The sequence below is a fragment of the Strix aluco genome, chromosome 2 (genome assembly GCF_031877795.1).
Source record: "Strix aluco isolate bStrAlu1 chromosome 2, bStrAlu1.hap1, whole genome shotgun sequence".
Lineage (NCBI taxonomy): Eukaryota > Metazoa > Chordata > Aves > Strigiformes > Strigidae > Strix > Strix aluco.
Window position 1 is genome coordinate 6,679,149 of NC_133932.1, and position 23,101 is coordinate 6,702,249.

Below are 23,101 nucleotides of genomic sequence, written 5' to 3' on the forward strand. Positions count from 1 at the left end.
AATTGTGATATGTATCAGAGATCTAGGTCCCGGTCCTTAATGACAGTCAGTAGAGCACATTGCCTTGCCTGTGTGCTTGGTTCCATCTTGTGTTATTTACATTTGCATCAGTTCTCACTAGTCTGTCCTACCTGAACCTCTGCTGTTGGTCCTCTCTTTGCATAGTGATTGTCTTCTCTGTGTGACACTGGTGATGAGAAGCCACTGCCTGTTCATATAGCTCAGTTATGTGAGCTGCAAGGTAAAGAGTATTACTGAATGTGTGTGTTCTGCTAAGCACTGCTGAGTGTTATCAATAAAAACCATAAAAGGATGTATTTTTAATGCATCTTTTTGTCACTTGATGAAAACCTATCATTCTTTATTACTGTGATGGAAGAGGCAGAAGAACTTCATTCCAAAATCAAGTTCAGAATGTTAACAGATATGAAATTAATTCAGTTCAATGTAGAAAGCCCAAGAAGCAGATTAAGTTCAAACCACGACCTGTATTTCCTGAAATATCTTTTTGTTCTTTCAAGATACAAATCAAATACCTGTGAAGAGGAAAGGTTGCTGACACTCAGCCACTTTCTGACTACAGGTCCAGGTCTCTATCTCCAGCTGAAGAAAATAATATGGGCTTTCAGGGACCTTTATTACTTTCAGCTTACTTAAGTTGTGCTTAATTGTGGCTGTGAAGCAGCCATAATCAACATTCTCATGGAAGGAACTACTACTTCAATATGTATAATAGAGAAAAGCCAATCTTTCCATATTTAAGATTGTGACCAGCTCTGGGGCTTTAATGAAATGTTTTCTTGTTCTCTCATGTCTTTTATAAAATGTGTTGTTCATGCCTTGAACCTAAACTGTGAGTCCAAAGAAAACAAATTTCTTCGGCAAAACTTAAGAGATTTGAGTATTTGAGAGATATTTGACTATGACAATATCTCCTAGTGTTTCAAGAATTATGTAACTGCAAGCTTTAAAATTTTGGTTTTTTGGTCAGCTTTTTCACCATAAAATATACTTTTATTTTTTTGCTTTTTCTATTTTTTACCTCTTGCAAAAAGCTTTTCTTTCCCACTTTCTTCTTCATTAATAATGTTATGTTAAAATTGCACCTCTATTTAAATCAGGAAACTGTGTAGCAAGCATTTGTTGCAGCAGTTTCTATTTACTTTGCACAATATGCTTTTTTTAACAAGCAGAAATACTCTCGACAAGGCAGGAAGGGCAGAAAAATAACATTAAATTTAAAGGCTACCATTACTATGGGATTGAATACTATGGAATTTTTATTATGGAAAAGGCTTATGGATTTTTAAAAGAAACAAACATCTTAATTTTTATTTGTACATATTGAAAACATCAATAAATGTTAATGAGTATCTTAGAAAAACTTTAACATAAATTTATGAGGGAAAGCTAATACATCGTTCCATCTTTTCCCTTAGGCAAGGTTAACGTAAGCAAAACACATGATTGTTTGAGATCAGATTTTCAAGAGTAATAAATAACCAGGGTTTATCTAGTTGCTTTGAAAAACTTGTATGAAAGTTGATACTTGTCATAGTTCTTATACCTAAGAAAACGCAATGCATGTGGAAATGTGAGTCAAAATCCCAAATACACATGCCTAAACACAGGAATTGTTTTTTTAGAGGTACTGAACCATTGATACTAACAATGTCTAATCACCTGTGAAAATCACACAGAAGCTCGTAGGTAGCATATAGATGAATTCACCTTTATGTTCCCTCTTTAAAAATAATACTGCAGTACTTTAAAACTTACTATGATATTTTACAATTTTAAAAGATAGATACTCAATTTTTATTACCTCTGTCACTGAGATTTTCAGTTGACTTCTCCCAGTTAGGGAAGGACTGCAATGAAGAAGGAATAACTGTGATCACGTGAGAAACAGACCTCACACAAACAGCATCCCGTTCAAAGGGGTTCTATCCATACAAGTGTTATCTTGTTACCTGAGACTGTAACTACAAGAATGGAGGTATTTCAGTGTGTTGGAAAACATGAGCTGGGAAAAAAGGAAATGAAGTATGATTTCGCTGGTCTAAACAGATATTCGTTTCCTTCTTTGATGACCTACTTCACAGATGGCTTTGTATTTTATATGGTTGCTGCTTACTAAATCAGCTAAGCCAATTCATAATCAAACTCAAATCCTTCCACAAAAGATTTGAACCAGATCTAAATCTCATGGTCACAACAAGAAGTCAAATGGGAAACATATTCAGGAATTTGTAGGAGCTCTCTTGTGGTTGGTTTACAGTAAAGTGTCTGAGGGGTAAGAGACTCTAAACTAAGCTGTTTCCTTGATTCTCATGCTGTCCCTGAAGCAGTTACCTGGAAACCAGAGTTCCTGTGACCAGGCAGTCTAGGTTGTAACAGAGCTGGGGAACAGTGGAGACTTGAGAGGAGTGTGACACCGATTCCTGAGTCACAGCAGGTCCACAGTGAGACTCTACTGCTCAGAAAAGAGTAGTCCAATGTGAAATCTGTACCTGGAAATGTGCTCATGGAGCTGGGACAATCAACAATAATTAGTCACTAGACAAGTTCATTTGAACTGAGCAGCATGTGAGATTCAGCACCTGGATCTCATCAAAGCAAATAAATGTCTGCCTAGAGGATAGAGGTGGATGGAGTTATGAATAGATCACTTCTCTATGTTCCTCTTTCCAGAAAAGTTTTGAGTTCCTTCCTGGTTTTTTTCTAGATACTTCTTTTCTCTACTCTTTTTTTAAGACTTGTATGTCACTAGAAAGTACTGAGCAAAAATATATATGAAAGCTTGTAGTACCAAAAAATAGGCCTTATTTGTTTCAGCAAATGAAAATGCTAACTTAGCTAAAAAGTTCAGAGACAAATTCTAGAATTACATGGGGTTTTATTAAGCTTGTACAGGAGAAAAAAAAGTAAAGTTATAGATCTACCCAGATAGCTAGGAAAAGGAAATTAACGACATTTAAAACTGGAAAGATCTCATTCTTAATGTTTTTGCAAGTTGCGACAATGTTTAAAAGGTAGAATCTGAAGCTAGGATGAAGTTTGTTTGCTAGAATACACTCACTTTTGAAAGCTTGATAGATCATCCAGGAGTGAATATTTAAGCTAACATGTCTAGATTTTATTTTTCAAATGCCAGATTTTTTTAATTCAGTATGTTTGTATTCACTACCTGCATGTTATTTGATTAAATGGAAATAAAAGTATTTCCTAAATGAGACTAAAAAGAAAACAGTGTTTAATAACTACTAAAAATCTAGTGTGTGAATTCACATCATGCAAGGTACCCAATTTAAAGGAAGCTGTAGGAAACAAATTATTTAAAGAACTGAAATAGAGCAAACTGATCAGTCTTTACATAAGATATGTGTTTCTCTCATTCATCCTAATTTATTCCACCCACTTCTGCTGCTCGAACTTTTCTATTTTTTTTTACCACTCATCTTCTGCTAACCTCACTGCTTCCTGACTGCTACCCCAAGTCCCTCTTCCCCTATTTACCCACCTTTTCCATTACCTATTCTGCTCCCTTTTCTTTTCATGCTCCAATTATCTGTGCAAATTAGCAGAGTACATATTACAAAAAATAAAAATGCTGCTCAGCAGTAACAACAATATTCCTCCACACTGGTTTGGGATTATCCCAAAAGCAGGGTTTAAACTCTCACTATGGAGGTGGCTGTGGTTGAAATACAAATCTTTCAGCTGCAGTGACAACAGACTGAAAACATTCTCATCCTAATGGAAGTTTTGCTGTTTTATTAATGGATAATGATGTGTTTTAAGGCTGACACTTCCAATGCAATACAATGGTTTTATTTGAAAAAGTAGTTAAAAATTGTATTTTTCTCACCGCAAGCAGTTCAAGGAGACTTGCAGCATTCTGTTTTTCCTCTTCTGTTCTTGGTTCTTTTATGTTCATCTCTTCCAGCTCATTTTCCTGCTTTAAAATATTGTCTATATATTCCTGGTAGAACAATGAGAAAGAACAAGAAAGATGCAGATGTTTTCTTTCCAGAGGTAGACTTAGGGGTCACATATACAGAGAAAAGAGTTTGTAGACGTAATGGACGTATATGATGCTTCTCAATGTCATAAAGGCCCTTTCTGTGAATTTGTGTGAATGGGTTATATAGATATCTAAAGGTTTGCATGGAGAAATAGTTCTTAGAAAACCCAACGCATCGAAGAGAGGAGTACATGCTGAGAAGGTAGCAGGTAAAAGCTGACCAAGGACTAATCAACTCTGAAGACTAACAATACTGTTGAATCTGCAAGAACTAATATACTAAGGACATCAAGAGTCTCTTGAATCTCTAGCAGGCCACTAGCACACACTAGATTCCAATGAACTGTGTGACTTGGATCACATCCACCAGCTCTCTAGGTGCCCCTGGCCCATCAGTGTGACCCCCTGCTTCCAAGGCAGGTAGGTTTGGCCTCCCTGCACCAGCCAGGCAACTATGAGTGAGCGTGCAAGTGTCTGAGTAAACCCTGTGAGTGAATAAAGGAATGTGTTGAGTAAATAGCTGCTATTAATAATAATCAATTATATTATTAAGATCAGTTTATGAATATAAGGTGTTCTAACATTGTTTGTGATCTGTATCTCCCTCCTGTTTGATCTCCTATTAGGGAAAAGGAAATTTACAACATCATAATTGAAAAATTACATTCAGAAGAAAATTGGAACCTCTGTTTTTAGACAGGTGTTTACTTTGCCAGAATCACACTAAGTGCTACAGAAAAGAACACTTTTCTTTTCCCAGACTTCTTTATGCTTTAGAAGATCAGTTGGATGGAAAAAAAGGGTTCTTACAGAAGGCTGTCCTAACACACAACTCTACTAGAAAGCTATATGCAGTAATGAGCTTTGTGAATAGACAAGGTTTGCAGAAGCAATCTGTTTCCAGTTCCAGTTCTTTTTCATTCCTTTATAGCTCTTAAATCTTAAAGGAGATGGAGAAAGCAAGAATACCTTTTTCTTTAGATCCTGATTTAATTTTGACAAAGTGTATATTTGACTAAAGATTGAAGATTCCTCTTTCTGGAAAAATCCATTAATTAATACTGATATATGAGCAACGAGGATATTTTCATTGCACATTAACACAATTATTACAAACGTTTTCTCAGTGCCAATAATTGCAATTCTTTCTTCTCAATGTAACAAACAGCATTCTTCTTTCTCTAAAAGAACAACATTAAGTTAATAGACTTACCTTGGGATTTTGGTGTGGAACTTTTTTTTATAGCGTTGCCTTTGAAAGATCAGTATGCACATTAAAGAATAATTTTTATATATTTATAAACTGTAAAAGGGTAAAATTTAATTCTAATAGACTAGCACATCCCAAACATCCCACGGCTGAACAGCTGTCAATGTTTTTTTATTGCAAGCATGTCTTCTTTGAAATGTAATGTGAAAAAAAACCAAACCTGACTGGCTACAACATGCTACTAACTTCAAAAATTTCACATGCTGTTAACTTTCAAATTTAGTCTGCAACGCCATTATCAATATATGTTAAATGAATAAATGATAGAACACGTGTATTTTGTTATTTTCTATTTGGTAAGTAAGAATGAGTTTTTAACTCTAAAATATCTTCTAAGAGCATCTTCATAACGTGAATTAAATAAATCAAAGTTTTATACCAAAACTAAGAACTATGAAGATGCTGACAACGATCAACTGCAGAACTTTCAGTTTCCATCTCAGAATACTTGCACATGAGGTGTAGCTTGCACCTTGTTATGAACCAGTCACTCATGAGGGATGGACACACGCTCTCAGAAGGCTACAGAGCTACTTGTTAGACATGGACAGAGTGACAGAACTCAGACTTGAACCTGGAAATGTTCTGTACTGATTTATGAAAACAAATACATAACCAAAACTGGAGTGTGTCTCAGTGACCTTATAGCCAAGTTAACTGTAGAATTATGGTGGGTTAACAATTCTTGTACAACTTTATACATTTAAGTTTTTAAGGCTTTGTGAAGGAAAACAAACCTTAAGCAAAGTAATAGATATCAATACTGACAGAAAGCAAACTGTTAGTTCTGGATCCCACATATTTGCACAGAAAAGTAGGTTCCACAAGATATAAATGAAAACAGTTGAGCTGCTTCAAAAATACACTTTTCTCAGAGCACCCATCTACATATGAAATGCTGATTGTTCTTCAGAAGTAGCAGAATTTTTGTCTCAGGCATATACTGCAATTTCATGTCACCTAATTTGTCTGTTCTCTGTTGTTCACTGAAAGAATGAATAAATATGATTGTATTACCTTAAGGGAAAGCCGCAGCTTTTCTCTTAGTTCATCACTGAGCGGCTCATACTGGAACAGCTGACGGATTTGCAGTTTATTAGGACATTTTCGCACAGGTACTGGCAAGCACGTCTGCTCTTTGGATCCAATGCAGAGACCCCTCCAATTCCGTGTTCTGACTGAGGGACCTGTGATCTTCCTCTGAACATAGACAAGAACAAGCAAAAAGAGCAAGAGGCTACTTATTTAACTGACTAAATGCAGATATCAGCAACATGCGTCTCAGCTGAAAAGCACATGCTGTCCTTATAGCACCACAGATCTAGACAATAAAGTCAGTAGATTCTTGGGCACAAATTACGTATTCTAAAATTTCTCCATCTGGCAAGATGAACTCCCCTTAAAATTGCTATATCACCCTACAAAGAGCAGAAGACGACCAAGGTGACTACATTTTTCATCCCCTGTCCCTTACTCTGCCTGCTTAATAAACTGGACAATGTCACATTGTTTAGAGCTGCATTTCCCTCCCCGTGACAAACATCTATTGCATAAGCAGCAAAAGACAATTCTGAAACAATTATACCTCAGGAGGAGAAAATGTGTCCCGGGTCCTTGTCTGAAGATTTGGAGGAACAATACTTTCTGGTTCTTTCTTCACGACCCAGGGGGAGGCTTCAGCCAAAGGGTGGAGGATAGTAATACTTAAAACACCTGGTTCAAAGACACATTTTGCTAAGAATCAGTTCAAATTCAAAAATGATGGACAAGTGTCTCAAACCTCCAGATAAAAATACACTTACCTAAGTATAAAACCCCTTATTATCAAGTGGCAAATCACCATGTGAAAATTCAATACTCATGGCTACAGATAATACTGCATCACTAAGGTGGTTACAGAATAGTTGGACGTGCTCGGATCACTGAGGTGATTATAGAATAGTTGGACAGGTTCAGATTACTCAGACCATGTTTAACTGCCTATGATACTTGCTTTGAGTCTTGGGCAACGGCTTAGTTGTACAGTGTGTGGAGTATCCTAAACAAGGAAGAGCAGACCATTGACCCATGTTTATTGAATACTAATCTCAGAAGTACATCATATTCAGAACACGCATAATTCTTCACAATCTGATCACTGGTTGGATTCCATTAGAGATGATTTATTATCTCTTTCTATTGTTCTAATTAATTTTAATGTTCTTCAAAATATCTTTTCCAGCCCCCAAATCTACTTAATCTACTGTTATCTACCCCATAGGTGGCCTTCAAAATGGGTATGACCAGTGAGGTACTTTGTCACAATGATACAAAATTGTAGAGTTTGGTGTCAAGGAAAATAGAGCCAGTATTGAGAAAAGTAGAGTATAAAGTCTGGAAAAGCAGATGTGCTACTATTACAAATGACTGTTGGTTGTGAGCAGGTTTTCTTGACTGGGATTTTCACTGGGTATGTATCTTCTCCATCTTCCTGATTTTCCACCTTCCCTATGTTTCTGTCTCCCCCAGACCCTTTTCTCTTTTCCTTTTCCCATAGCAAAAAATTATTTCATTCAGTTTATACAATGGGGAACCGGTCATTATTGTGCATAGAAGTAGCCTTTAAAAATGTGCAAAACCTGGTAAGAGTAGTAGGTAGGATAGCTGTTCTCCATCTTTGATAAGAATGTCTTAGTACTTTACAGCTTGAAGCAAACTATCCTTATCACACCTCCCATATTCAGGGCACCCATGTTTCTGCCTTTTTAAAGATGTATTTGTTTTCTTAGGATCTACCTGTTACACTACAATGTATTTTATAGCAACACGGTAACTCCAACTAACTTTACAATGATAACCAATATTTCAGGATGTAACTTCTTGGATTGCTACTATGAGGTGGTTGGTGTCAGGCACTACCAGCATCCCCTATTTCAGCCATATTTTTCCAGCTTCTTAATAACTGTATCATTTCCAACAGACAGACTGAGAGTCAACATCAGAGTATCATTGTCTTCACTGATAAATAGAGGTATAGGATTAATGAAAACTGGATACATTCAATGTTTTTGATGGTAAATACACATAGAATCCATGCATTTGGTAATCGCTTTTGTTTGCATGTCTGAGAGCAGATTAAGATATGCCAGTTGTTTGTTCACTTATCCCTTCACAGTGTCATTCAGTTAATTCTCTGCTTCCCAGAGTTTTCCACAAGCTCCTTCTCCCTCCCGCTTCACTGCCAGAAATGTGGGCACCTCTCTTCATGGGGAAAAACATTTTCAAATTTCCCATCCAAATAAGAGTTTTGAAACTTCTGACTCCACCTTTGTAATTATTTCTGTTATTAGCTTGACAGAAAAGAAATAAAATTTTCCTACCTGGACATTCTTGTACAGGATCCTGCAAGACAGCAGCAGCAGGATCACCAGAGACTTCGGCAAGATACTTGTGTACATCCCTGCTCCGCAGGAGCTCAGTTCCAGAACCATCTGCGTAGACGATGAAGAACCTACACAGCCAGTCACACAGATTGGATTGTATTGGGCACGGGAGGCAAGGTGTTGGCAGTGGGGGTCTGCAGGGCGGACTCTGTGAGGAGAGGCCAGGGGCTGCCCTGCGCTAGACAAAGATGGTCCCAGCCAGCTCCAACAGACCCCCCGCAGGACACAGCTGAGCCCCGCAGCCAAAATGGTGGCACCTCAGGGAAAGTGTGTAAGAAAGCAATAAGGCAAATTCTGGGTTCTGCACTTGGGCCACAACAACCCCCAGCAGCGCTACAGGCTTGGGGAGGAGTGGCTGGAGAGCTGCCAGTCAGAGAGGGACCTGGGGGTGTTGATTGACAGCTGGCTGAACAGAAGGCAAAAAGGCCAATGGCATCCTGGCTTGTATCAGCAATAGCGTGGCCAGCAGGGACAGGGAAGGGATCTTACCCCTGGACTCGGCACTGGTGAGGCCACACCTCGATGACTGGGTTCAGTTTTGGGCCCCTCACTCCAAAAAGGACATTGAATGACTCGAGCGTGTCCAGAGATGGGCAACGAAGCTGGTGCAGGGTCTGGAGCACAGGTCTGATGGGGAGCGGCTGAGGGAACTGGGGGGGTTTAGTCTGGAGAAGAGGAGGCTGAGGGGAGACCTCATCGCTCTCTACAACTCCCTGAAAGGAGGGTGCAGAGAGCTGGGGATGAGTCTCTTGAACCAAGGAACAAGCGATAGGACAAGAGGGAATGGCCTCAAGCTGCGCCAGGGCAGGGTTAGACTGGCTCTTAGGAAGTATTTCTTTCCAGAAGGGGTTGTGAGCCGTTGGAATGGGCTGCCCAGGGCAGGGGTGGAGTCCCCATCCCTGGAGGGGTAGAAGAGTCGGGCTGACCCAGCGCTGAGGGATCTGGTGGAGTTGAGAATGGTCAGTGTGAGGTTAATGGTTGGACTGGATGATCTTCAAGGTCTTTTCCAACCTTGATGATTCTGTGGTTCTGTGATTCTGTGAAAGGGCAAAATGCTGCACAGGCAGTGACGAGTGAGGGAAAAAGTACTAGAAACGGTCCTGCAGACACTGAGGTCAGAGAAGGAGGAGGAGGTGCTCCTGGTGCCAGAGCAGCTATTTCCCTGCAGCCCGTGGACAGGACCATGCCGATGCAGATGGGTATTTCCTGAAGGAACTGCAGCACACAGAAAGCCCATGCTGTAGCAGGTTTAACCAAAAGGACTGCAGCCCATGGGAAGGACCCACAATAGAGCAGAGGAAAAGTGTGAGGAGGAAGGAGAGGCAGAGAGGAGCTGCTACAGACTGATTACAACCTCCCATCCCCTGCACTGGCGGGACGGGGAGGAGGTAGAGGGGTCAGGAACGAGGCAGTGATGTTGAGCCTGAGAAAAAGAGGGGATGGGGGAAGGTGTTTCAGTTTTCATCCTTGTTTCTCACCATCCAACTCTATTTTAATCAGCCATGAATTAAATCAATTTTCCCGAAGTTGAAACTGTTTTGCATGTGACAGTAATTGGAAAGTGATCTCTCTGTCTTTATCTTGACTCACACCCTTTTGCATCTTATTTTCCCACCTTGTGCCATTGAAGAGGGGGAGTGAGAGAGTGGCTGGGTGGGTGTTTGGCAGCCCACCACACTGATAAAACTCAATGGCTTTCAAATTGCATTCCTTTCTAGATGACAAAAATGAAAAAGTACTGTGATGACATGAGAAGAAAATGGAACTCCAAGATGACGACATCAAATGTGCAAATACAGAGTACTGAACAAAGGAAGCACAAATCTACAAACCCTGTACAAATGCAGTGTAGTGAAGAAAGAAAGTGTAAACCTATGAATCCATTGCAGTTTACCTGGGGACATGCTCATCATAAGTGATAGGTTTGTTAACTTCTGGGATTACTGATGCTGAACTTCTGTCTTCCTTGTCATCAGAGCCAATGCTAGGAACACACACAGTTGTGCTGCCATCAGCCATGACCTATACCAGAAATTACATAAAATGACTTGAGTTACATGATACATTTAAAACAGTAACTTGGTGCTGAACTGTAATATGACCTAGCCCAGTGAAAGAGACAGAAGAACCATATTTCAGGTTGAGCAACCTGAAGAAATGAAGAAGAAAACTATGCTAATATCACATGCTGATATTTAATAAATGCTCAAGGAGTGTTAGCTGTCAAATGGGGCCATCCATGCTTACGTTCCATCTTCAACATATGTATCTGCAGGCATCAACAGGCAACTTCACACAAAAATACTCACTTGCTGGTCAAGTCAGGTAACTGTATACTCAGACAGGTAGTGATGTACCTCTGTGAGGTATACATGTATCTAGGTATATACACCTACACACAGAGATATACACAAATATATACACAATTATATATATATGTCTATATGCTAATACATTAGTTAATAATTACATAGTACATACATATATACTTATATATAGGTATATATATAAATATACATGTCTGTATATTTATAAACGTGTATATACATACAAGTATGTGTATATATTCATCTATATATAGATATATAAGTGAATGTATGAATATATACTCCCATATATACACACATTTATATACACATTATTGACATATGAAGAGATATTAATTTTATATATATGCATTATATATATTTATCTACCTATATATGTATGGTGTATAAATATATTCACATCTATATATGTGTTGATATATGAAGAGATATAGATAGATATAGATACAGATTATATATTTATATCTACTTATATATGCCTATAGATATATATAGGTATGTATGTATAGAGGGGTCCCTTGTTAGGCATTATTCGCTTTAAAAATATGGGCTCAGATAATGTGATGATAACACTAAGTGAATTTCTACAGTTATTTCCTTCTTGTGATTATTAACTTACATGACATTAATATATGCACACAAGGTATAATAATGCCTTTAATTCTTAGTATAGTCAGTTAAGGACAGATGCCTTTGGAAGATACAGTTTAAACCAGAGTGATGCAAAGGGTGGCCCATGAACTGAATCTGGCATACCCAGTCCATGACCATTGTAGTCTCAGGTGTGACCAGGACAGAGGGAAAACCATTCCTATTATAACTGCACCCAGTTGCCATCTCTACCAACCATTAATCGTACCTTTCTTACTACACCCCCCATATCCCCTGTGATCAGTGCTCCCACAGTACCTTTAACTGCCCCACAGCCTCCTCAGCCTCCTAAGTATCAGCTGAGAAAAAGGAGGATGTGCTGATCTGATGCCAAGCAACTTCTGTGCTGCTTTGAATTGCATCGATTTTGTATCTTTAAAATTTCTTCCCCTCTGTTGATCAGTTCAAAATTTGTTAGGGAGAGACTGACAGATAGTATAGATTGATATAAGCACATTCTTCAGCCTAGGAAACCAGGTTAAAAACTGTATTATAATACATGTGTCCAGCTGAACCTCAGTGCTGTTTCACAGGGATCTGGGAAAATGGTAGTGATAAGAATTGCAACAATAGAAAGTATACTCTGAAGATTTACAATCACATTTACAATCTTTAATTAGAAAACAGTATGTACGTCACAGACACTTAGGTGATGTTTCCTGAACTCAAAAGTAAGTATTAACCTAGCTCAAAAATCTTCCTTAGATGTGAAAGGATCACAGCACAATCAGTATGACTTTAAAGACTGAATCATTCCTTTTACAATATTTGCTTTATCAGGCAGATTAGAGTGTTTCTATGGACCTTCTGAAAAGTCAATATCCTATCTCACTTTTAATTCTCACTTGCAGAGATAATTTTTTGCTTTAAGACAAGCCATGTTAATTAAAGTAGCTTTACAGGTAAAGTAAACTCTAGACTATATGTTTTATTTCAGTCTCTCTAAAAAAGGTGGAAAGACCAAAAAAGGGAAACCCATCACATCCTCAAGAACATTTTAGAGACCTGATTCAGGAGCTTTTCCTTCTGATTAGCCAGGTTACTTTAAGAATAAGTACTACAAGGCTACAAGCTGACTCTGAGAGATGTTTCTAAGATAAAATTACTTGAAATGCAGAAACTTGTTTCCTTCCATGTATCTTACCTTGAAAAGATTTCCTTCAGGATCCATCATCTCACAAATAGTGCTGGAAGTGTGTTTCATAATGTATCTCCCTGCTTGTTTCTCTTCTTTCTTGCTGATGAAACCGTAAACTTCATGGGTATAAACTGCTGAGCAATCTTCATCAATGAAAAGAGAACCTGCCTTGAAGGGTAAGACCTATCACAGTAAGAAGGGAAGAGGTTCAGGCCTGAAAGGTGAACTCTTCAGTTTAGAAGTACCATGAAAATGAAGAACAGATGCAAATCAAGAGGAGAGCTCTAAGACCTTTGCTACTGAATCATCCAGTTTTGAAGGACTAGAGGGAGAGAAAGAAGGAAGATGAGGTCAAGGAGTCAGGCTGATGTTAGTCTCTGTAATAGTTTAACTTCAGGAAATTTAAGCTTGTGATTTAAACATACATTCAAACAGTTGTGAGGAAATATCATAGAATATCTCAAGTTGGAAGGGACCCATAAGGCTCATCAAGTCCAACTCCCTGCTCCTTGCAGCACTACCTAAAACTAAACCGTATAACTAGAGCTTCATCTAGATGCTCCTTGAACTCTGGCAGGCCTGGTGCCATGACCACTTCTCTGGGGAGCCTGTTCTAGTGATCGACCACTCTGTCAGTGAAGAACCTTTTCCTAATGTCCAGTCTGAACTCCCCTGACACTTTCCTCGCGTCCTATCGCTGGTCACCAGAGAGAGGAGATCAGTACGTCCCCCTCCTTAAGGAAGTTGTAGACTGTGATGAGGTCACTCCTCAGCCTTCACTTCTCCAACGTGAACAAACCAAGTCACTTCAGTCACAGCTTGTAAGTCTTGCCCTTGAGATCTTTCACCATCTTTGTCGCCCTCCTCTGGACACAGTCTAATAGTTTGATGTCCTTATATCAAGACGCCCAAAACTGCAGACAGTGCTTGGGGTGGGGCCACACCAGTGCAGTGTAGAGTGGGACAATCACCTCCCTCAATCGGCTAGCTATGCTGTGCTTGATGCACCCCAGGACACAGTTGGCCCTTTTTGCCGCCAGGGCACACTGTTGACTCATATTCAACTTGTGTCATCCACCCAAACCCGTACATCTCTTTCCACGGGGCTGCTCTCCAGCCTCTCGTCCCCCAGTTTGTACATGTAACCAGGATTACCCTGTCTCAGGTGGAGAATCTGGCACTTGCTCTTGTTAAATTCCATACAGCTAGCGATTGCCTAGTCCTCTAGTCTATCCAGATCTCTCTGTAAGGTCTCTCTAACCTTGAGGGAGTCCACAGCTCCTCCTAGTTTAGTATCATCATCAGACTTAATGTACATTCAATTCTTGCATCCAGATCATTTATAAAACCATTAAAGAGCATTGGCCCTAAAATTGAGCCCTGGGGAACCCCACAGGCTGCCAGACTGATGTAACCCCATTTACTAAAACTCTCGGAGCCTGACCCATCAGCCAATTGCTCACCCAGCATATTATGGACTTGTCTAGCTGTGCGCTGTCCAGAAGGATACTGTGAGAGACAGTAACAAAAGCTTTGTTAAAATAAAAAAAACCCACATCCACTGGCCTCCTTTGGTCAACTACATGGGTGACACTGTCATGAAAGGAAACTAAGTTAGTTAAGCAGGACTTTCCCCTCGTGAACCCATGCTGGCTATGACCAATGACTGTATTGTCTCTCAGGTGTTTTTCAGCAACTCCCAGAATAACCTTCTCCATAATTTTACCAGGCACTGAAGTGGGACTGACAGGCCTGTAATTACCAGGGTTTTTCTTCTTCCCCTTCTTGAAAATTGGGACAACATTTGCCTGCTTCCATTTGACTGGGACCTCTAATATCTAAACATTGGTGGAGTATAAAAAAGATGGAATCATAAGATTTGTGAAGACTATAGAGAAGGGAGTTAAAATAGCCAAGGTGAGAGACACTAATGTCAGGGAACTTGGAACACAAAGATAAATTTCACTGTCACAAACTAAAAATAATTCCCACCTGATATGTTCCCTGTGGCTTTGCTATAATAGATGTCCCGTCTCCAAAGATGGTACAACAGGTACCATCCTCACAGTTTGTTGTAACAGTAGCAAACTCAGGATTCTCTACTTGTACACATTTCACCTTCCTTGTGATGGCTTCCGAGGGTTCATCTAAGAATTAATACAAAACAACTAGACAGGAGCACATGAACCATGGAAAAGTCTTAGGATTCAATTTGCTTTTTCTCTCATAAGGCTGGACCTTTATCTCCTCAGTGAAAGACCCTCACACTTCATATCATCCTTTGTCACACAATTTTATGTTAGGTGAACAATATGCGACCTTCAAATTTTTGGACTGTGAATTGAATATAGGAAAATGCAACAGCAAAACATGTCTGTAACCATCTGGCTGGTGTGGTGAGGAGAGTACTCTCTAATTTATCAAGTACAGTACTAACCGTAATGATCTGGATATTTGTACCATACAAGTTGGACCACTGAAATTTTTTATGCGTGTGATACAAGCTCTAAGATGTGAAGAAATTCTCTTTCAGCAGAAGAAGTCAGGGAAAACAAATCAAACTGGTATGTTAATTTGGCCATTGCCTTCCCATCGAATAGAGAGACCAGTTCAAGATCATTGGTTTGGTTTTTAAAATCTCAGAGGGAGGTGTTCCACAACCAGAACTTTCTACTGTGTTTGAACACAACTGTCCTGACACCCACAAAATACACTTCATGTTAGTTACACAACTTACCCAGGGTCATGTAAGTATATCCATGGAAAGAAAGAAATTTGCTTGTTTGCTGCAATGTAATTTTTGCACTGAATACTGATGAAAAAAAGACCAAGCAGACAAACTAAGCCTAGACTGCACTAGTGGATTTATTATCTAGGCTATTAGTGTTAGCCTTCTTTAGAATATTGTGACAATTATTTGCCTCAAGATACAACAGAGATAAATGCTCCCTTTTGATTTTACCTGTTTTCTCACTATCCTCTGGTACAAAAAGTTCTTCACAGTTTTGATAAAAAGTGGTGATCCTAGTACCATCAGCATGATCTACCACTCTGCTGCCATCTAGCTTCTCAACAATTATCACTTCATCATCTCGTACAGTCATAACCTGAAAGAATGAAGGAATAGTCATTTATATCAGCTCTGTGATACTTGTAACAGCAACAACAGTAAAACAGGCATTATGTACTGAAACTCTGATGAAGCTAGACTGCCGCAATTTTATCTACTTCAGAGACCAAGGACTTACATTTTCTTCAAAATCTACAGCTTTTGTATTAGTAATAGTGTAATAACACAACCTGTAGGATATATGTTCAAAGAACAAATCCTACAACTGATATGATAGCAGTCCTGTCTCTTAAATTAGTGGACAGTGCTATAATAACACAAAAACAGTAATACCGTTCCATCAGCTGGGTCAGTTGCCTGATAGACTAAGAGTGGCTTCAGATCCATTCTCTTTGCTCCCTCAGTGCCGACTCGAATGCCCGATGGAGTTGTTGTTATCCAGGTTCCTGCCCGGTTCTCCTTAGGTTGCTCAGAATTAACCAGACCCTGCACTGAATTTTGAAACAACTCGTCCTTGTTTGGGTGTGATATGCTGTTTCTGTCACTGCCTCTTCCTGCAGAAACAAAAATTTCTGTATCGGACTTGGTATTCTTTAAGGCAAAAGACAAAATTAGTAAAGTGAAGAGTTTCTGTGAGTATTGGTTTTGACAGAATTGAAAGAACTGTTTATCAGGCTGGAGGAAAATTACAAGCGTTGTTACTCAAAGGTGTGCCCTTGAACTGATCTTTTTTAATGTGTTCATTAATGACACAGAAAAAGTAAACAACATGGTAATGACATCTGATTATGATGTGACTTTGGAAGGGACTACCAATGCAGAAGAAAATCTGAATGGATTACAGGAAAAAAAAACAATCCAAAACCATCCCATGAGTTTGAAGATTAAAGTAATAGGAATTCAATACAGCCTATTAGAATGAAATTGAATGAAAAAAGGAATAAAAATAATTTATGCTTCAGACAAGTTTGCAACAGTAGAAGAAAAGAAAGACCCGGAGGTATCATCCATACAGAATGACTACAAGTTATCAGTGTGAAAATATGGTGACTAAAAAGGCAAACACAATCTTATGGTGCATCAGAAGAAAAGGGATGGAGATTCCATTGTGAAAGCTAATGGAGAGATCTTATTAAGAATGTGATAGAGAACTCTGGTCTCCAATATTCAAGAAAAGGAACTTAGACTAAGTGTATGCAAAAGACAGCAGCGTAGTCCAGAGAGGAGTCTAAAAGGCTCACAGCGTATACATCCCAGGAAAAAAAAAAAAAGCCAAAAAGAGATGAAATTTTTCACTGTAAAGTTGTCAAGACTAAGCAGTGGAGAAGAAAGGTGGGGGGGGAAAAGTGATCATAAATAAAAGATAAAGAATAAAGGATAAACACTGGTCACAGATACTGAGACTGAAAATTAGAAGACGGTTTGTCAGGGAAGTTCTCATACATCCTTCCAGTTATCCTAAGGAATATCCTAAGAACAAGGACTGGACTTGATGACTTGAAAGTCTGTTTCTGAGAGATTTTTCTCTTTGGCAGCAATTTTTATTCACATACTTTCAATAAATTATATGTTAATATTATGACAGGTCATAACTATTCTTTGCACTAAGGAGCACTGACAGTGATCTCGGACTACACTCTGAGGTATGAAGTAAACTTTTATTTATTTTTTTCTTAGTCAAACAAAATAATGTTAAGAATGGTTATACTGGGACAGACCATAAGTCCGTACAACCAATTAATAATGACCAATAGTAGGTGCCTTGGGGTACATGCAATGAGAAAGAAAAATACAGCAAGTCCTCTGCAAGAGAAGCAGTTCTCAGTACCAAGACTCAAACTGTGTAACACATATGTAATGTTTGGACACTGCTGTATTTACGAGGATTTCTTTTAAAATGCTTTGTGTTGAATCACTCTGCTACTGATGTAGTTCTTACACACCCTTTTACTTTAAATTAAGAGTCCTAGCATGTTAAAAGAAAAAGAAATCTGGAGTAGGAGAAAAAGGATTTGATATGAAGGTAACAAATTAGCAGCTGAGTACAGATGCTGAGTACAGATAAAATTGCATTTTCACACTGGCAGAATTATCAGACTAAAGAAATAAGCCCTTTATCAAGTATCATCAGCCCTACTAACTTTAAATCTGTCCAAAACACTGGAAATGTTACCTTTCTTAGCGCCAGTCTCAGGTGAAGGCTCTGATTCTGGTAACAGTTGCATGTTATCTGGAATTGTAGGTGGTGGTAGGACAGGACCAGAATCAGGACTCCTACTCATTGTGCCATCAGCAAACAGAATCTACAGCAATCAAGGACATACTAGAGGTTAAAATCACTTCAAACACCAATAAAAAGTCTCAAAAGAATGTGTCACAAATGCAAGAGTCACTAGAATATTGTAGGTGAAGGAGAGGAAAAAAGTAAAAGACTTTGAATGAATACAAGAAATAAAGAAGTTATCTCAAAAAGAAAGGACTGCTAATTGCTGCAGTTCACAAATATAATTAATGGGGACTCTATTAACAAACAGGCACTATAGAAGTAAACAATAAAGATTATTCTTCGAATGTTTAAGTGATCAAAGGTTGATGCCTTTTTTTTTTTGTTTTTGTAGCAGTGGTAATGCATCTGTATCATCATATTGATCTGTATTCAGGTATTCCCCATGTCCAGGATTGTTGTTCATTTTTTAGCCATCAAGACAGCTAACAAAAAGAAGTCATGGTTATTTATCTTATCATAGCTGGCTTCGGAGATCTGCTGTCCATTATACTTCACTCTTGATATGTATGTTTCCTGTGTGGCAGGGAACAATTGTCCCTGAATTAATTTACAAATACAGTACAGATGTTCTAGGGAGAAGATGGTACAATGTGGAAAACAAATGGACAACATATAGAAACATCTCAAGAGCTAGAGTTACTGTAAAATAATTATTTCTTCTTTTTTGAATACTTATCTATATGCAATACATTCAGATCTTGTCTGGATCCCATACGACTGTTTAGATGACTGAAACAATATATGGATGCTTTTGTGTTGCCAAAAATACCCAAAGCCCAATTAATCTACACTTCAGATGTTTAAATCCAGGAACGAAGTTCTCAAAATTCAGCTATCACCTAATCCCAAAGTTGCCTAAAAACTTCACATGCCTAAAATTTTCATCATTAAAGCTCCCTATGTGCCTTAAGTTCTGATTCTGAAAAAAGCTGACAGCGTTTTAGTCTTGACATGGCTGCATAACTCAGTGGTAACTGAACACTATCTCAGTTGACAAGCACAAGTTCAAGGGTAATCACACATGCAGGCTGCTTTCAATGAATTCTACTAAACATACCTGGCTAGATCCATCCATCATGTACTTTATGACAGTTCCTTGACTGGTGATGACTCTTGACACCTCTTGTTCTGTTTGCCTTGCCACAGATGTATACAAATGAGAGTTCTTTACCTTTTGGGGATAACTCTGCCTAACCAGAATTTCCAGAGTAGGCTGCTTGGCCCGTTCTCTTTTGGTGTCTTTGTGCTTTATTTCACCTTCTGTAACCTCATGTGCCTTCTCTCCACTTTCCATAACCTCTTCTGCCTTTGCTTCATTTGCTCTGGCCTCACTTTCCCCAACCTCCTCATCCTTGGCTTCATCTGCTTTGGACTCACTTTTCTTTATGACCTCTTTCTCAGCTTCAGCTGTAGCAGTTTCACCTTTCAAATTTGAAAACAAATTCTGAATTACTTAATACTGCATAGCAAACATTCAAACAGTGCTAAACACCAGCATGGTGTCTACAGAAGGTACGCAACTTTAGGTGAGTAAGAAGAACCCTCCTCTGATTCCTCCATAATCCACAGAGTGAGAGACAGACTCTGTTTTACAAAGAACAATTCAAAGCAGTCATCTACTCAAAAACTCTGCATCCTTCTGTGGAGGTGTCTGTCATTCCAAATGAAAATAAGGGAGATCTGAAGATGGATTTATTATGGATGTTGAACTTTTGGAAGACTGACATTAGGTGAGAGGAATTTCCTAACTGCCCATACAGGTGAAAAAAGTTATTGAGTTTCACTAAGTTTGAGTTTGTATAGAAACTGAAGTTACATATTTTATCTACTTGAACAACTAAGGTTTTTATATTGAATTATGGCAGTGTTGAGTGTGTTAATGAGTATAATTATGGTAGTTGTGTCAACAGACTACATGTATGTGTCCGTAATTGCTCTGTTCACCTCAACCATTAGCTACTTGCCAAACTATGTACGTTTGAAAACCCTCTGCATGCTCTTTACTTCACACCAGATGCAGCAGAGCACATTTACCCTAAACTGGCAAAATGTGCCAAGCTGGCTGCATCTACAGAGACAGAGATGTGATCATCCCACTCAGTGCTTGTCAGACCACACTTGGAGTACCATGTCCAGTTCTGGACCTCACAATTCAAGAAAGGTGCACACAGACTCAAGAAGGTCCAAAGGAGGGCCACAGAGATGACTGAAGGGCTGGAGAACCTGTCCTGGGAGGAAAGACTGCAGGAGTTAGTCTCTTCTCCCTGGAGAAGGCTCAGGGGGAACTTCATCACAGTATTCCAGTACTTAAAGGGCAGCTTTAAAAGAAGAGAGAGGGCAGAAGTTCTCTCTTCACAACAAGCCACATGGAGAAGACAAGGGACAACTGGGAGAGGTTTCAACTTGATATAAGAAAGAAATTTTTTACAGTGAGAACAATTATTCACTGGAACAACCTCCCCAGGGGCACGGTAGAGACCCCACTGCTGGAGGCTTTCAAGATGCGATTGGACAAGGTTCTAGATAATCTCATCTAGGCTTCCTTTCCCACAAAAGGTTGGACCAGATGATCTTTTGAGGTTCCTTTCAACCTGGGCTGTTCAATGATTCTATGATTTTGTTATAAAAAGTAAAGAGATGTCTGAGAAGAAAAAATGAGGGAATCTTTCACTAGCAATTCAGGTCTATGCGGCCAAAAAAAAAATCAAGACATTGTTGTCTTGCATGATTATAAAGTTGTGCTGGATCCTTGTGTACCATAATACATTTATTAATGCTATTTAATACAAATTTCTATTTTTTATTAATTTATATACACTTGGCTGGTTTCTAAAAGATATGTTGTTTCATCAGTTGTCAGGAAGATAAATGTTTCTGCTGTTTTTTATGCAACAGCTCACACATAGGATGTGTTGGAATTACTGCTAGCACATAATTGGTGTGTGATAAATCTGGTTTATTCCTGGATATGGGCACCTCTGCAGTTGTGCTGATCTATTTTCACATACTCAGTATCTCCAATACAGCCTGGACTGGACAGATTTGTTGTACATAGGTATTAAATGACATCTATAGGTGACTGTTTTTAAAACTGACCAGATGACAACAACAAAATTCACACTTGTTTGCTTCAAAACCTAATGGCATGACTACAAAACCTCAAGATTTACTACAGTTTACAGTATGCAAAGATAATCCTCATGCTGGTTTTCAAAAACACTGGGAAATTGAATCATTACAGAAGGATATGCCAAACACAGAAACTTACAAGTATCTATATACCCTATCTGTCTTCTGAAGGAAATTCAACGATAAGGGCAGAAAGGCTTATTATGACCATCTTCTTTGTATGTACTAGGTGGCATAAACCAAAGGACTTATGGGAAATAATTCGTGTTTGAAACTGATTGTGTTTTTTAGAAAGGCAAGAAAACCTGATTGTAAAATACCCAGTAGCAGAGAGTCCATCACAGCATGGGTTAGTTCTGTTAATCATTCTTACCATTAAAAAATTAGTAAAGAAATGAGTACTTAAATCTAGTATAAAGTACTATTCAGTTTCAAGCCCTGAAATTTCTAATACCTTTGTGTACTGTGTTTACAAGCTACCACCAAAATTCGGTTTCCTTGTACTTCCAGACTGGCACCAGTCATTCCTTTGGCCTTTTCTTTGGTTATTAAATTGAGTTCTCTGGTGACATGAGCTCACTGTAAGAATCATCTTCCTATGCTTTAATCGTTCTTGTCACTCTTTCAAAATATGAACATCTTGTGGACTTACAAACAATACATACAATTCCAAAGGAGGTACAGATATAGGTAACATAACAATCTTCCTGTTATCACTCACGATTCCTTGATATACATGCATTTATGAATTGAATTTGTTAATTTTTCTTTAGCATTCCAATATACATGCATATTCAACTGATTATCCAACATGACTCCCAAGTGCTTTTTAGGGTTGCTGCTTCCCTGCCTCCAATCTGTTATGTCCAAGAACTTCTACATTTTAGATTTGTTTGAATTAAAACACATTATTCATGTTGCAAATACTATTAAATAGACATTATGACAGACTTAATCTGAGACATTAAAAAATTCATATTGTTACATCTAAACCCATCAAGGCAGAAATAATTTTCTTCTGTAATTTTAACTTTTAAATTCCTTGTTTTGCAGTGGCTCTGAAAACCAACCTCCAAAACTTTCACCAAGGAAAGTTAATACTAGTCCATTGGGACAGGAGACGTTCAAACTTGGGAAAGTGAGAGCATTTGACATCACTTGTGTTTGTGAAGCCGATTCTTCCATTTCCATCTACAGAATGAAACATGAATTAGTTTTATTCCATGTTTTAAAAGAATAAAGAAAAAATTAGACTACAGATTTCAGTTGTAACAAAACATTTTTTAAAAAGTGCTTTCTACCACTGATGTTTAACATTTTGAGAGTTTATGGATTCTGAAGTGGAAACATTAGCTTATCATCTTTGATTATGCTATCTTCTTTTATTCTTCTTTATTAACCCTTGAAAAACAACCCTTCCTAACTTTATTCATTTTGCTGAGTCTTTATGCTATCTTGTGCACGGTGTCAAGATGAGATGACAATAAATGGGTCATGTGAAGCAGAAGAGCGCGAAATAATTCTTGAAGTTGCACATCAGTTATTTTACTTATGATCATTAAAAGAGCACAAAGGTAAGTAGAGCAGAAATACTTCCAGTCTGCTGCAAATACAGCACTGACTTGAGAAGAGGATGGGAAGGAATGTTTGACAGTCAAAACACATAATCCTCTTTGCACTGCTCTGTAGTGGAAACTGTTCTGGCAACTAGAAAAGATTAGGTTGACCTAAGGAATGTCTGAAGACCCTGGAACATTTGGAAAAAATACAGCACTGGCCC

The 23,101-nt window shown here is 38.5% G+C and overlaps 1 protein-coding gene across 1 annotated transcript in view; it reads right to left on the reverse strand.

Annotated features, from left to right (window-relative positions):
• SPAG17 (sperm associated antigen 17) overlaps positions 1 to 23,101 on the reverse strand; it is a 119,191-nt gene that overhangs the window by 21,320 nt on the left and 74,770 nt on the right. Inside the window, exons 25-38 of the mRNA XM_074809456.1 lie at positions 22,392 to 22,512; positions 19,250 to 19,614; positions 18,079 to 18,208; positions 16,239 to 16,459; positions 15,798 to 15,942; positions 14,828 to 14,982; positions 12,842 to 13,018; positions 10,614 to 10,741; positions 8,657 to 8,787; positions 6,883 to 7,010; positions 6,315 to 6,497; positions 3,872 to 3,985; positions 1,826 to 1,871; positions 132 to 234 (exon numbers count right to left, since the gene is read on the reverse strand). Of these exons, the coding sequence (XP_074665557.1) occupies positions 132 to 234; positions 1,826 to 1,871; positions 3,872 to 3,985; positions 6,315 to 6,497; positions 6,883 to 7,010; positions 8,657 to 8,787; positions 10,614 to 10,741; positions 12,842 to 13,018; positions 14,828 to 14,982; positions 15,798 to 15,942; positions 16,239 to 16,459; positions 18,079 to 18,208; positions 19,250 to 19,614; positions 22,392 to 22,512 (2,147 nt within the window). The remainder of the gene's footprint in view (positions 1 to 131; positions 235 to 1,825; positions 1,872 to 3,871; positions 3,986 to 6,314; positions 6,498 to 6,882; positions 7,011 to 8,656; positions 8,788 to 10,613; positions 10,742 to 12,841; positions 13,019 to 14,827; positions 14,983 to 15,797; positions 15,943 to 16,238; positions 16,460 to 18,078; positions 18,209 to 19,249; positions 19,615 to 22,391; positions 22,513 to 23,101) is intronic.